Here is a 16,131-nt window from a genome sequence, read left to right on the forward strand (position 1 = left end):
CAGAGTTTCATTGAGAATTATGTAATTATATTCTTGTAGTTGCTATAGGAAAGAGGGCTGTTGAGAGTAAATTCAGCTAAACACTGGAAAGACTATTTGCTATTGAGTTATTAAAAAAGAGCAAATTAATACCCTAGTTGTCATGGTTGTTTCCTGTGTTGACAAAAGTTGTTTGCAAGGTGGCTGTTATTGAGTTAGTTTCATTCATTCTCCTGGGGAACAGCTGTCATCAGGGATTTTGTGGTAACTGGCAAACATTTGATGCATAGTGTTTAGGCAAATGTTCACTTTATTCCCTTAGAATAACAGCTTTTTTCTTTGAGCTTTTATTTGTTGATGTAAAATTTTTAGGAAGTTTAAATATAATTTTGTCATATGACTGGAATAAATGTCTGGACTGATTGTTAAAAGCACCCACCCTTCCCTCCTTATTTTGACAGTCAAATACACGTGAAATACATAGCTAGATTTTTTTTTTCTTCCATTCTGCTTTCCAGGAGCAAAGTGCTTTTAAGTGCAGCTCCAAGGTTTATTTTATGATATGAAGCAACAACAGCAACAAGGTGATATTGTTGGTTAGTGACCCAGTGAAAGACCAGGTTTGACTTAGTAAATATCTGCAGAGCCACTGTCTGAAGTTTCCTGGCATTTTACCACCTGCAATAGCCTCTAATAATCCTGTGCAGGCTCATCCTTTGTCTGCACTTAGCTATCTTGGGCTCATGGATCAGTGCTCCATCTGCTTTTAACTCTCTACATGGAGCCTGACCCTGGTCTTTGGTATTTGTGTCTCTTCTAAATCTGTATTAATAAGCCATCACAGTGATCTGTCACACTCCAAAAACCCTAGCAGATGTAAAGCTAAAAAATGCACATTTCTGAGCAGTGACAATCAAAGAAAGAAGGTCTCTATGGCTCTGTCTTAAAATAGCACTGCCTTATAATAATTTCTATGTGATAACACCTGTGAATTTTTCAGTTCCTGGTTTACTTCAGAGTTTTATAATTTTTTAAAAAAGAAGATTTTGGATACTATCTGAATAGTCTTTCATGAATTCATAACATTTCCTGCAAATCATTTGGTTCTGTGGCTTCTACTGAGCAAAGCTGCCTTTACCAACGTGTTGAGTCATCGAGGCTCTGTAAGGACACTCTCACCATTTCTCTTACCTCAGAAATTGTGCAAAATAATTATATTTCATCCACAGGCTGATTATTAAAACTGACTTATTGCCTTTTCTTTGTCATGGTCGCCATGGCCAATAATATAAAAAATAAAATTTGGGCCACACTTGTTTTTCTGTAGAAATAGGAAAAATTACTTAAGAGCTGAGAGAGAAAATGCTGTTTTTCTTTTTTTTTGTTCTGTATGGAATTATTTTGTTTGTTTCTTTGTTTGTTTGGTTGGTTTGTTTTAATTGGTAAACTTTGTATTTTCAATTATTTTTGTCGATAGTTAAATATATTTCTATGGAGTATTAGGAGACTACTGTTTATTTACATAAACAAGTTCAGAATAGACTGTTTTAAGGCTAGTGAAAGAGCATTTGAAAATGGTTTAAAATGTGGCTGTGTGGTTGCACAGCTGCTTTTAATAATAGAGGATTTTTCTTCTTTTTTAATGTTTAAATCTTACTTTCTATTTTTTCTTTAAATACCCAACATGGTTACATCCTGATTGGGTGGAAAAATATATTTAAACTCATGAGAAAATGCATGAGTTCCTTTTTCAGTATGCCTACTAGCCTAAATGGTTTCTGTGAATTGGAAAACTGTCTTAAGAGGAGCAGACTCTATTTGTTCAGTTATCTGTATTTATCCTTTTGTATTAGAACCACTCCATCATTAGTTCTGTTCTAACTCTCTTTAAACTGTGTCTGCATGTTACTTTGAGCATTATGTGTCTTTAATAATTACTGATTTAAAATTAGTTACCTGATGATGCTTTAAATTATTTTAATGCAAAGCCAGAATGGGGTGTTTCAAGCTCAATTACCTTGTAAAAGAAAATCCAGTTTATATAGTTTGAGATTAGAATATAGATAAGGTTCTTCCAGTTGATTGACAGAAGGTGAGGATTATTGCTACTGAATAATTTGGGTAAAATGTTTAATGCAACAATAGTAGATGCTACAATCAGTGTCTCTGCTACCCTGTGTAGAAGCATGGGAATAAAGATCAGAATGAGTGCATGAGATTGAAAACTACACATCCATAGACCCAGTTAGTAAATTAACAAGAGAAGTTTTTCTGATAACTGCTGATAAAGATACGTCTGCTCTAATTTGATTTACCTCAATGTTTGCTGCTTAAATGTTGGAAAAACTTGAAAGTTGGAAATAGTTACCTAGTAAGGATATGCAGCCTTCTCCTCTCTCCCTGATGTACATAGTCTTGGATAACTTCATTTGTGCTTCCAATGCTTACAAGTGCTGCCAACAGTGTGACTAGACCACTTCAAATGTTGTTAGGAAATATATTTGTCTTACCCTCACTCTGTTTTCTGGTCACCTTCCAAATTTCTGTGCCTTTGTTCTGTTGCATCTCTTTCTAGTGATCAAACTTGTGGTTTCTGAAGAATTTCAGGTAATAAATTGCATCATCTGAAGTTCGTATGAAAGCATTAAGAAAAGTGGTTCAAGCTTTAGCATTGTTACGGAGAAATATTTAGCAATATTAAATATTCTCAATCTATGAAACCAGCTCTGAAATTATTGGTTCTTAATTGGGCCACCTTTTACTTCTAGAACTACCATTAACATTTCTACAAACACTTTGAATAGTTTGCCTCTAGTTTTGTATTTCCTCCCAAAAGCCACAAAGACAAAAAAGAAAATCTTTTCCAAGGTGGTACTGTTTGGACAAAATCAGTGATTTTGGCTAATCTGGCAAATTTTAAAAAATGAATGTCATAACATTTTTCTTTTCATGATGGTGAGTTCTTTATCTTCTTGTTTGGCCAACAAAATGTTACAATGCTAAGAAGAGAATTTCTAGTGTATTAGATAACCTCTGTTTAGTATTTGATAATTCCTCAAAATTCATGTTTTGTAGTATGGACTTGTATTGCTGTGAGTCTGTATTTTTAATTGCTGATGGGTATGGAACATTTGTTAGGTGAAGGACACAGTCAGTCTGTCTTGGCTGCCGTTTGAATTGTGCACTAGGAGGTGGCATGAAGAAACTGTTTTTGAGGCTACAGTTGAAATATCTCTTTATTTTGTCTTTGATTTCAGTTAATCCTCCAATTTAGTAATATCAAGATTGTTTGCCATTTTTTAAGATTGTTTTCCATTTTTTATAGGTCAATAATGACCGACTTGTACTACCTCAGTCAAACAGATGGAGCAGGAGAGTGGCGAGAAAAAGAGGCCAAAGATCTAACAGATTTGGTACAGAGGAGAATAACTTATTTACAGGTAAGATGATAGAGCTTTTGAATCAAGGTAAACTTTTTTCCTTCTTATATACAGTGCATTTAGCTAAACCCTTGTAATTGAATAATTACATGGTAGTTTAAAGTGAATGTTGGTATATGAATACATTATGTAGAAATTATTACATTTGTTTCAAACATTATTTTGTATGTATATGGAAGGTATTCCAATGTAATCTTAGGGGTTTGCATTCTTGTAGTTGGTTATTTTGGTTTATTTGTTTCTCTGTTTGTGGTTTGGTTTTGTTTTGGATCTCTGGTTTTTACTGGGCTGTAGTTACCTGTTTGAATTCTTTGCTTTGTTATAAAAGATAATACTCTGGCTGAATTTTTTTTTATTCTTTAGAGTATCAAAATGCAGAAATATGTTTACATGGTGTTAAAAAATAAAAATATAAAAGTTCTTGTATCAAACTTCTGAACTAGCAGCCCATCTTAAAAAACGTTAGTATGCAAAATTGAAGTGCTTATATAGTACATTGTCTAGTCCTAGATTTTTCAACAGATATTTGAGACTTCTCTACATGCTCATATTTTTGAGTGTGTAAGTCCTTTTTAATATGTGTGCTTGTGTATGTGTATAAAATTTAAATAGAACTTGATCTGAAGGTGTTGAGACTTTTTCATGACTGAATGCATGCAGCTATTTATGTAGTGATCAAAAAGATATTTAATGTAGTCTGTTTTATTTGTTCTTGGTTTATTTTTTATGGCATATGTGCAGCTGTTTTGTATGGTCACTCCCTAGTGCCTGATCTCTTCTCTTGTGTAAATAGCTAAATTTGTTTCTCAGATTTTCATTATTTCACAGTTCAGCTGTTGGAACCTTCTCTTCTGTGACCACGCTATGTATTTGTTGCTTGATAAAAAAATACACCCTTTTGAGGAAAAAAACATCTCTCTAAATTGTGCAGAAGTCATCACTTTATTGTGTTTCTTCAACTCCTTCCCAAGAACTCTTCCTTATTTTCTCATTTTGATGTCATTGTTTGGCAGTAGTATACTGTAACTGATTTTCGTGCTGATAAATACGAAAGCCTTTTTCTACCTTTTCCTTGTCTTTCACTATCCATTTGTTGTCTTCTTTAGTATTATAACTGTGCAAGCCATCAAAAAGTGCACAGTTATGTGCTTTAACAAATATGCAGCAATGTAAAGCATTCAAATGGTTTGAAATCACACACATATATATCTCTATGAATAATAAAACTGTATTAAAAATGAAATAAAATAAAAAATTCAACAACCCTTGCCCCTCAACTTGATGCCAAAAAGAATTATATGGGACATATTTGTAATTTTTTTTTTTTTTAGTTAAGTATGAAAGTACTGTATAGCATTTCTCTGGTACATGTCGAACAGTGACAGCTGCATTATTTTGGGACATCTCCCTGGGAAGTCATTTAGATGAATGATTGTGAATAGTGATGACTGCTACTTCATTTGGATGGCATTACCATAAATTTGATTTAATGAGGCTACGTGTAACTAGTTCCCTGTAGTTGGAGCAACGTTTAAAAAGCCAGGAGCTTACATTTAAGGAAAAGACCTTATTTTCAAAGATTTTTTTTTTTGACCAAACAGTTGAAGAGAATGTTTAAGAAAAGTCAGATAAGGGCACCTGTAGTACTGCAATCAAGTGAGTAAATGATTATGAAGGCAGCAGTTTTCTGCTCTTTCTCTTTTGTGCTTATTTTTGTTCTGTTTATTTTAGGAAGTTTGTGATTCACAATGCAGTCTCTCAATGGCAGAATATTTTTGCCTCGGATTTAAAAAAAACCCAAAACTTTTTGTTCAGCTTTGAAGGTTAAAAATATAATCAGGTGAGAAAGGTTACTAAGTACTCAACAACACATCAGTTAAGCTAGTCATAGTTTGCCATGTTTGTCACACTATTTAGCTGGGGTTTTGTATGGATGCAAAAAAAGAAAGTTGGTCACAAGACTTAATTTTTGCATTATTTTGCAAAATACATTGGATTTTGCAATATTTTTTGTGATTTAGTATATCACTTGGATTTTTCTATCTTAAGGGGTATTAAATCCTATTCCTCACATTGAAATTACTGATACATATTTTTAGTAAAGGTGCCCATGTTCAAATGACAACAATAAAAAGGGCTCTGGGCACTTTGCATGCATGCAAAGGGATGCACCCCTCACAACTGTGAGTCTTGAAAAGTGTGAACTTGGATATTTTAATAAATCAAATAAGAATTATAATATTTTTAGTATAATAACCGCATAAGGAAGTGAGATCACTGCTGGTATGTGTGTGGTTTTCTCTGGAATTTCCACACTGTGGATCAAGGAGCACATTATGTTTAGCCCATCTGCATGCTGGGATGTTTTGCTCAAGCTGAAGCTTTATTTGTTGTGGAAGGGTAGGAGCAAACTAGAGGAATTAACATCAGAGGAAGGTTTGAGATCTATCTCTCAAATCAAATACCTACTATTCCTGACTAGGTAAAGAATAACATTTTCTTCCAGGAGCCATAGGAAACTTCCGGTGCTTTGTTTGGTTTTTTCTTTGTTTGGATTTTTTCTGCTCCCAAAGTCTTGAGGGGAGCTGGTATGAAAAGGAATGATTACAAATGACATCACAAAAGAAGGGGAATAGAAGATGGTATAAATTATATTTGTGATAACTAGGATGAGACACACCCTTCTTTGACATAATTCTCTCAAAATATGGGATTTTCTAAAGATTTTAGGTGGGATTCTCTTTTCCAGCAGACTGTGTAGCATCATAGAATAAAATATTTCTTGAAAATACTAAAAAAACCCAACTTTGTTAATGAGCATCATACTGTGTTTATGAGGTTACTAGCAGACTGCTTTCCCACTCCATTCTAATCTGTCGTGATTCATTGGGTTAAGTACATTTCTCTGAACTGTTTTAAATTCATAAACAACACAGTAGTTTCTCATATAGTAAAATGTGTGTTAAGGAGCAGAGTTTACTTTTGCCAGTTTGCCATGCATTTCGATGGTTGACTGCAAACTTGAAAGCACTGGAAGATGGTGAGGCTTTGAAGCAGCACTTTGGACATCATTCCCTTCGGACTTTGACTTCTGGGAATAGGCCAACCAAGAACCTTAGAAGAAGAAGACAGTGGAAACCCTGAATTTTCTGAGAGAAACAATGTATTTACAGTTCTGGAAATTTGGTACTGTTTTCAGTTGCATTGTTCGTAGAAGTAATTCTGAGAAAGATAAAAGGTGTCAACTCTGGCATGGCTTGATAATCTAATCTTCTACATATTGAAGTAAGTTTTGTGTGATTAGTCAGCTGTGGCTTTTTTGTTTGTTTGGGATTTTGTGTGGGTTTGTTTAATTTTTGTTTGGATTTTTTTTGCATTTGTTTTTAATGCAGCTATATTGCTGTTCCATTACAGGGTTTGACATTCGTGGAGGTCCCTTCCATCCCTCTCTTGATTATGTAGATCATTGAATTGGAGATGGGAGTGTGTGATGAGCAGTGTCGTTAGGGTTGAGAACAGAGTGTACTGCTCATTCAAATCAGAGATTTATAATCCTTTTCTGTGACTTTGTGCCAGGAGGAAAACTCTCATGTCAGTCTTAATTGGTTTTGAAATTGACTGTTATCCATTATCAACTCAATACTTTTACAGGTTGCTTTGGTTGGCAGTGCTGGTTATGAAAACCCAAGGTATTCTGGTGCTTGAAATGTAATTTTTCTTCCTTATCAATGGTTAATATTTCCACCTTTTCCCAGAAACACCAGTTGAAACTGCAATATATCTAAGTATCTCTGCTTCCCTTTTTGTTTTAAAATTCTCAATAGATAATTGAAGCTCAAACACTGCTATGTCTTTTTGCTACTTGAGTATAGCAATTTGAAAAAAACCCAATCATGAAGAAATTAGTTAAGTAGCTTCCTTCTTAAGTCACAAACTAATAGTAATATATATATAGTTTTTAGTTAAGTCTCCAAATAATGTTAAAACTTGAGTAAGTGCATTATATTGACATTAGGAAGCAGTCACACTATCAAAATATGTTTCATTATGTGATTACTACTTGATTTCCATAATATTGTTCATAAGCTGTTATATGAAGCTTGCATTTGCATGAAAGAAAGTTAGAAGGGCACACCTTGACAATACTTCAAATATGCCATCGATTAAGTGCTTTCATTTTAGAGGACACAGGCATTTGAAGGTAATGGCAAGTGTGAAAAGCATAATCTATGGGCATTTTCTAAAAATTCCCAGAGATTGTCCCTTTCAAAATAGTGTTTTGGCTTTACCCAAACCAGCAACAAATTACCCCAAGACACGTGCTCCTCCTCCTCCCTGGTGGGACAGGGAAGAGAATCAATGGAAAAAAAACTGCAAACAAACAAAAAAATCCCACAAAGAAACCCCATTATGGGTTGAGATAAGAATAGTTTAATAACTGAAACCAAGTAAAATATGAAAATACTAATTATAATTGTAATAATAAAAATATACTACTACTACTACTAATGATATAAGGAGGTATTTTTTCATGGGATTCTTTCTATGTGGATTTGTATAGAATACTAGAAGGGCCCTCTTTGTCTTCGGAAAAACTGAAATGCATTTCTTATAGTTTTAAAGATACCTGTTAGATTTAGTCTCAAGTTATCCATTAGATTTGTGATGTCAAAAGTACTGGTCTGAAGAACAAAAATTAGCAATGGAAATTTTATTTAATTTAATTGTTTTGATACCTAGTTAGGCTTTGAATCAGGTTTATTTTCCCTAAGATGAAAAAATAAAATGCTGAAGTTAGAACACATGTTGTAGAGTTCTTGGTTTGTTTTTCTTTTGGATGTTTTATTATATTTTCACCCCAGTCTGAATTGTCCTCCTCTCCTTTACACAACTGAATGCATGAACTAATTTTCTTCTACAGTATTTTAGGACTCAGAATATTCAGGTTCATCTTTAAGATCATTTGAAGGAAGGATCTCAGTTCACCAGACAGGGATCATTGTTTTTTGAAAAGACTTGATTTGATTGTTGCAAATTTACAGAAAATTTTATTTAATGTTGTTTAGATGTGAAAGAAACAGAATTTATATTGATGCTCAAATATCAGTGTTCCCACAGTTTACCTGAAACTAACTTTCATCCCAGAGATTTTATGGAAAACCTTTCTGGAATTTAGAAGTATGTCTAAAGACATGCAGATATGAATGTGTATAGCAAAGTACTATATTTTACAGAAAGAAAAGCTTCCGTTGATTATGTTGTTCTGTTGTCCACATACCTAAAAATATTTATTAGTTTGTACTTTTAAACATAGTATTTGTATAATGTAGGGATTTGCCTCCTGTCTTGTGGTTTCTTGGTTTGTGGAAATGAAGCACGTTATTTTATGGAGAGTGTATGCAAATTAAAATTCTGTCCTTTATCAGTCTGCTCAGTTATGCGTTTTATGCTCTGTATTTGGTATGTGGTCAGTTAGCCAGAGAAGCAGTCCCTTAATAAGCATTTGTTTCATTCTGTACCATTTGTTTTATTCTGTACCATGCAGACAGGTGGAAATTGTCTTTTATTGGATGACATCCGTGCTTATTGAAAGAGAACTAACAAACTTGAAAAAATGCCAGAGGAAAAAGCATTCCAACACTGAGAACCATGTTGATGAAATGTGAACTTGGAGTCCAAATGTTGGCTTATTCTGACAGATTTACAAATGAGAAAGTAATTTAAAATCTTGAATGTATTCTATTTTACATTAGGGTAGTGAAGGATGTTCAATAACCGTTCATGTTCACAGTGAAGAATTCACATAAAATTTTCATGGTGCTGAAGCTTGCTCATCCATTTTAATACGAGATGTGTTTTAGCAGGATGGCTTGCGTGATTGATGACATTCGTCAGTTTTTCAGAAAAACGTACGCCTTTGTGAGCCTCTTCTCTTCAGCTCCACTCTTTCATCCACCCTTACAGAACCCGAAGGATTGCAGCAAAGCTAAGAAACTCGTGTGCAACATCAACAAAGGCTGTGGCTATGGCTGCCAGCTTCACCACGTGGTGTATTGCTTCATGATCGCGTACGGCACGCAGCGCACGCTCATCCTGGAGTCGCAGAACTGGCGCTATGCCACCGGCGGCTGGGAGACCGTGTTCCGCCCCGTCAGCGAGACCTGCACCGACAGGTCGGGCTCCACCACTGGCCACTGGTCAGGTAGGGCACGCTCACAGAATTTCTCCGTGTTTTTTGCACCATCATTCACGTGGTGTTATTTCATTGTCTCTTTAATGTTGTGTGGTGCATAATAACTGTGACTGCAGTTGTGTGTGTAAGCATCTTTTATGTGTTACTTGCGTGTTGTATTGAAAAAAATTTCTTGTTAAGATAGCTCTTCTTTAGCAGAGTTTCTTTAGTAAAAAAGTTTTTATTTCAGATTTAAATTATAATTCTTCAGCAGGCTGCTGCTGTGTTCTCTGCCAGATATTAATCCAGTTTTTATGAGGGGAAAGTATTAAATACAGGCTGTTGATAAACTTTTTAAAAGATAAGGGATGTTTCCAATATCAAGCGATAGAAATAGAAAGAAAATAGTATCCAATAGTCATTCACACCTCAACAAAATAATGAAGTAGTCAAAATAATTCCTAATGCAAGCTGAACAGATCCAAATTCACATTGTAAAAACAGTGGCAAAGTTAAATATGTATTTTAGTTGTATGTCAGGAAGTTGGTCCATTCTTCTTCTGCCATGTTGAAAAATTTGTCTAGAATAAGCAGAGGGGCATTAACGTTTGGAGGATCGGGTAGCTTTGTTTTTAAACAGCATTTGTTTTAAATGACATCTTTCTCTATATGATTGATAGTCACGACATATCAACATCTTCAGGCTTTTCACTAGGACATTGCATACCCAGTGCATATAGAATCTTAAAGTAACAGTTTTACAGATCTGAAATTAACTTAATCAGATTTAAAAATCCAGTTTACAGTTTGAGTGTAAACTTTTGTGTCTGCACATTGAAACAGCATTTGCACATTGAAATAGTATCTGTTCTTCAAGGCTTTAAGATGCTACAAAATTTAACCTTGAGAATTCTAGTGGGTTTTGTGAGTGAGATTTTTTTCAAAAAATGTTTTTTAGAAATGGTTGGATGTTTTATAAAAATAACTATAAATGGAAAATGGATATTGAGAACTCCAGATGAAGTTTTATTCGTGTTTGGAAAATTTTGGAGGTGAAACTACCATCTGGACATGGTTCTCAGCAGACTCCTCCATGTGACTCCAGAATTTAGACACAGGCAGTTTTGTGAGCAACTTTTTAACACAGTAAGCTGGAGAACAGTGTTCTGGAGCATTCATGCACACATGACTTCAAAGGATTAAATATTTTCATGAAAATCTGTTTAAACAGGTGATAATTTCCTGCAATATAGGCTCTTGCTGATGAAAGTACAAATAATGCATCATTTTAGCTATCTACAGTTTGGATTCTTTTTTTTTTTTTCCTTTTTTTTTTTTCTCCAGCTAATTTCTAGATCAGGATGAATAGTTTGAGGGCTGACCACATGAAATATTGTGATGCAGTCAATTAGTTTTTAAATAATGAATGCCACTGATTTGGGTTTTGGTGCTCTAGAGCTAGAAGACTTTGAGCTAGAAAAGACAATCTTTTTACAGTTAGCCTGTTGGCCAGTGACACATGCTATAAACTGTGTCAAATTCTAATCTTCTGCAATGGCTTGGTCAGTGAGGATCAATGATACTGAAAATTGATCTCTTTATTAGCCTCAGTGTGGCTTCAGTAGGAATCTTCACTGGATACTTAAATGCTGGTAAATTTCAAAGACATTCCATCTTGCTTTTTATGCCTCCCAAAATTTATATAGATTTATTTACTTGTTATTATTATGTATCTATTTATTTATTCCCTGTTTTTACAGGGACAAATAAGTGTGGAATTCTTAACTCTAGTTAGGAACAGTTTGTTTGCAAAACCAGACCTTTAATTATTTTTTTCTCTACAGATTCTGAAATCAGCATGGGATTTTCTAGATTTTCAAAATAAATGTATAAAAATGCATCGAAATGTATCAATTTTCTTTTTTCGTAAACAAAATGTTTATCCTATGTAACGTAGAGATTTTTCATGATTTTTAAAAATTGTATTTCAAAAATATTCATACAAGTGAATAATTATAATGAGTTCAATGTAAATTACAGAAATGGGCCAACAAGTCAGAAAAATGTATCATCTAAGAGAGATGCTTTGATGTAATTTGCAGACCTGCATAGATGATAATTTAGTAAAATGTGCTTCATGACAATATTGTTTAAACTTGTACATATGTATTTCTTCTTTTTAATTAAATTGTCTCTTCTTGACACTTTTATTTTAGTTTTATTAGCAGCAGAAAATTTTGAAGTTTCTGAAATTTATCTTCAGTGGAACAATTTAGATATTAATACCTTCTACAAAGAATTAAGAGGCTCATGTAAGATGAGAATACATATAGTTCTGAAATTTCCTTTGTCCAATCCTCTCCTAACTAGGTATAAAAGCTAGGCTTGTTTTTGGAATGTGGGAAGTGGAGTGAATTTTAATGAGCAAGATGATATTTGTCTGATAGTAAAAGATTAGTAAGGTGTGTTCTCATCAGTGAAGAATTAGGGGTCATCTCAGCGCTTGTCATGTCTTGCAGGAATTGTTCTTTGTGTTTGACATGGTAATTCTGTAATCAAGTTCAGCTCTTCTGAGTTAAACATATTAAATGACTGAGAATTCTTTTGCAGGTTTGTGTAAACATAGCAGTTATTTCTGCACTGTGACATAATTTTTCCTTTTCCTTTGTTTCAGTCATACTGACATTCTAGACGAAAACAATCTTAAGAGATGGTTGCATACATGCTCTTTTTAGTTCTAAAATCCCTGTAATTGCATCCTTCTTGTAGTTCATTTTTCCTTTGATATCTGTGGTCAAACGGTTTATGAATAATTTAGATAGGAATTTTATAAGAAGCATGAATGATTTCCAAGTAATAAGAGCCAAAATATAGCAAACTTGTGAAAACATATTTATCATGAAATTTTTGATTAATTTTCTTTAAATTAATGAATTAGGGAGGTCATAATGTTCTCCTATCACTGCTGCATGCTAAAATGGAGAAAGCCTCTTCTTAAAAATTTTTACTTGCTGATTTATGATGTTACGGTGGCATTTCGCAATAATAAATTGAAAGAGGTCTATAAAATAACTAGACAAAAAACAAATCATACAGTAAATGGAAAAGAATACATATTAATAGGAAGGACAGATTAATGTACTGTTAGAAGTCATATCTGCATTTCATGCTGGAGAATAAAGGGATGTGTAAGTAAAGAAGCCATCTACATGCTTTAAATAACAGTATGTGCTCCTTCCCATAAGGCCTAAAACCCAGAAAGATGAAAGATAACTTGAAAAGGGAAACCTGAAACAAAGTTTCCTGCAGTTATCCTTGAATATTGATTTCGCTGCCTCTGACTATGGTTTGATGAATTAATGCTTTTGAGGAAGGGATACCCAGAGGGGAGAAAATGGCAGAGCTCTTCATTTGTCGGTAGTGCCAGCTTTTAAGTATTAATTGAACTACAATCTTAAAATATGAATTAACTAATATGTTTATATGTATAATTCAAGAACGAGGATACTGTGGGTACACAAAATGAATGTTTAATTTATTAAAGCCTATCTGGCAACAGTAATCAAAAGGACTAAATAAAAATTGCAAAATCAAATCACGAAAAGTTGTACAGAATTAATTGCAATAAATTAAAAAGTTTCACTCCATGAACTAGATACTCCTTGATGGTAGGTTTTTTTTTTAATGTAAATAAGCTGAATATTTAGTATTGGCCTAAAAAACCCTTTAACTTGCATACAGTTGTATGAGTTATATTTTGCTCCCATGTCTCACTCGTATTTATAAAGTACTGCAGAAAAAACTGATTCATTTCTATTTCTAATTCTTAATATTGTTTTTATACAATGACTTTTGTTATTTACACTTTCATTCAAACAAGTTCCATTTCTGTGAAGCACGCTGGATAACGGTGATTTGAGAGAACGGAACATAACAGCAACCTCTCTGTATTTTCCCTTTTTTTCAATTATGTTAATCTTGAAATCAAGCTACTGATATTGTGTAGATTTTTTGTCCTCAGGGTGCCTTGTAAGATACTCTGTAAACACGTAAATCCATTTAGGAAGTGGTCCTTAAAAGGACCTTGGAATTCTAATGAGGTCGGTCTGAGTTTTCAGAGCAAAGCAGTAGCCTAAGAGAGCAAAGTGTGATCCTTATTCATGTCTAAGTGGAGGGTTATTGAATAACAGCAAGAAGTTATTTTCACCTTGCAGAGCAAAGACAGGCTGCAGGACACTGTCTGCTTCTGTTATCTGGCCTTCAAAATGGATTTTGATAAATATGAAAGGATTCTGAGAGAGACCTACACTGATTCAAGGACGTAAAAATCTGCTGTGCAGTAGGAGATTAAAAACCATAATTCAATTCTAAAATAAAGCAAGTTTTAAAAGCTGGTCCTGCCACATTTTATAGGTATTGCTGTATGGGAAGTATTTCTACTTTTAGACAAAGATGTGACTGGACAATTTTGATTGGAAATGAGGTCTGCTTTTTAACAACTCACTGCTACTGTTGACCTCTATTTTGGCAAATGCTCCTCAAGCAGAAAAGAAAAAAATTGCATGATCTGAAATTGGAATTACCGGAGATGCAGTATTTTCTTATAACTGGCTGTATTTCTTTTTGTTTTTTTGTTTTTTTTGTTTTTTTACATAGAAGAATGTTTGCCTTTGGTCTTTGCATGGGTTTGGGGTTTTTTTTTGTTCATTTGTTTTGTAGTGATACTTTTAATATTGTTATACAACTTGTGTTACAAAGTTCACCTGTGCAGTCCCAAATCTGCCATGGTAAACTAAATTATTTGTATTTTAAGGAGGCCATAATAAAATACATCTGTGTGTTCTTTCACACCATAATCAATCAAGCCAAGTTGATCCTAATTAAGCCATTTACATAGGCTAAATGTACTACTGGTTCTCATTTGATTATATGAGGAATTACTTCAAGTCTGTTCTTGATAAAATAATGGTGTGCTTGGGAGTGTTTTCCATGCCAGTGGCATTTTTTAACAGGATGGGAGATAAATGGGAAATATGCTCATTTAAATACAACCATTGCCTAGTAAATTTTCTGGTAGCAGAAGTGAGAATGTCTGTATTTCTTTAAATTTTGATGTATGCAATTGTACTGTCTATCAAAAAATATTCAAGAAGCAACAATGTGGGGATTGTGAGTTCTCCTTACATCATTGCTAATTTAGATTAAGAATTGATGTCTTTATAAAATGCAGTTGACTGTCTGATAATAGTTGCTTGCATGGGCAGGACCATAAGCAGATTAGCAAACACATTGTTCCATGAGAGTTGTTTAACTGTCTTCAAGTGAAGGAAGGTAACCTAAATGAGCCCACTGAAATAATTGCTTTCCAAATAGCAGGGGCTTATTTCCCTACATTTCCTGATAAGGGGAAGCTGAAGCCTTAGAAATCCAAAGGGTAAATGGAGGCAGGGAAAAGGATTCTTGCCTTTGTTCTGTGCAGTGGTAGGAACATTTAATTGCATATTTGATCACAGATCTTATGCTGTTCATTTGAAATACTACATTTTGAAGCATGATTTGCCTTTTTCTTAAAAGATTGATGTTGCCCTCCCCACAATGTAGTAGCAAAAATAGTTCTAGTAGGTTAGTGGTTGATTGCAAACTTCCCTTATGAGCATTAAATCATGGATGATATATTACAGATTGGTAAACAAAGTGTCCATTACAAACTGTAAGAAAGGTTTTTGCTTAACTGTCACTCTCCTAAGATTTGTTTAATAAGAAAAAAGCTACAAATTGGCATAATATTAGAGCTGATTTTATTTAAGGTAACCATTCTTTACTTGAAAAGTTGTAGTGCATCATGCACAGTAGGGAAAAATACTTGTTTTTTATACTCAAATGAAAAAATCAGGGTTTCTTTGAATATGAAGAGATGGCATGAGGTAAGTTGAGAAGGATATTAGGACTCAGACAAACTTTACAAAGTTTCAGATATTAATCTGGGTTCTTTGTCTGTATAAATTTCAGTCCAAACTGAAGCATTCATAGGTTTTTGGGGAATTATAACCTACATTCAAGTTTTCAGTTATTTTCTAATGTGTTACACTGGTCATTGCAACATTCTGGTTGAGTAATATTACCTATTTTTACGTAATCTTTAAACAAGGGTAATCTGAACTGGCATCTGTGGAGTTGAATTCATGTCATCCAAACCCTTTCTATGGTTTAAAATGACTACTGCCATTTCCAGGTGGGAGACAGTGGAGAGCACCACCAGCACTATTGGGTTATCGCGCTGATACTTGGGAATGTATCAATTTAATTTAATTTAGCATTTAATATGAAACAATAAATATTTAATATTTAAAGAAAAAATATTTACTATAATATATTTTTGGCATCGCATGTCCATTAATGCCTTTTTGCTTTGTCTGGTGTTTACATAAATCCTGTGACAAACCTCAACAAAATAGGTTTAGTTTTTTTTTGCAAGTACTCATAATTAAAGTGGTAGTTTTAAGTTTCCAGTAATGTGCAAATTAATAATAGTTTATTACT

The 16,131-nt window shown here is 33.8% G+C and overlaps 1 protein-coding gene across 4 annotated transcripts in view; it reads left to right on the top strand.

Annotated features, from left to right (window-relative positions):
• Positions 1-16,131, top strand: part of FUT8 (fucosyltransferase 8) — a 99,993-nt gene that overhangs the window by 65,645 nt on the left and 18,217 nt on the right. For all 4 annotated transcript variants that reach the window (XM_085062595.1, XM_085062594.1, XM_085062596.1 and 1 more), the window contains 2 exons: positions 3,305-3,419; positions 9,384-9,621. In XM_085062595.1, the coding sequence (XP_084918721.1) occupies positions 3,305-3,419; positions 9,384-9,621 (353 nt within the window). The remainder of the gene's footprint in view (positions 1-3,304; positions 3,420-9,383; positions 9,622-16,131) is intronic.

Source organism: Lichenostomus cassidix, chromosome 5 (genome assembly GCF_008360975.1).
Source record: "Lichenostomus cassidix isolate B80296 chromosome 5, HeHo_3.0, whole genome shotgun sequence".
Lineage (NCBI taxonomy): Eukaryota > Metazoa > Chordata > Aves > Passeriformes > Meliphagidae > Lichenostomus > Lichenostomus cassidix.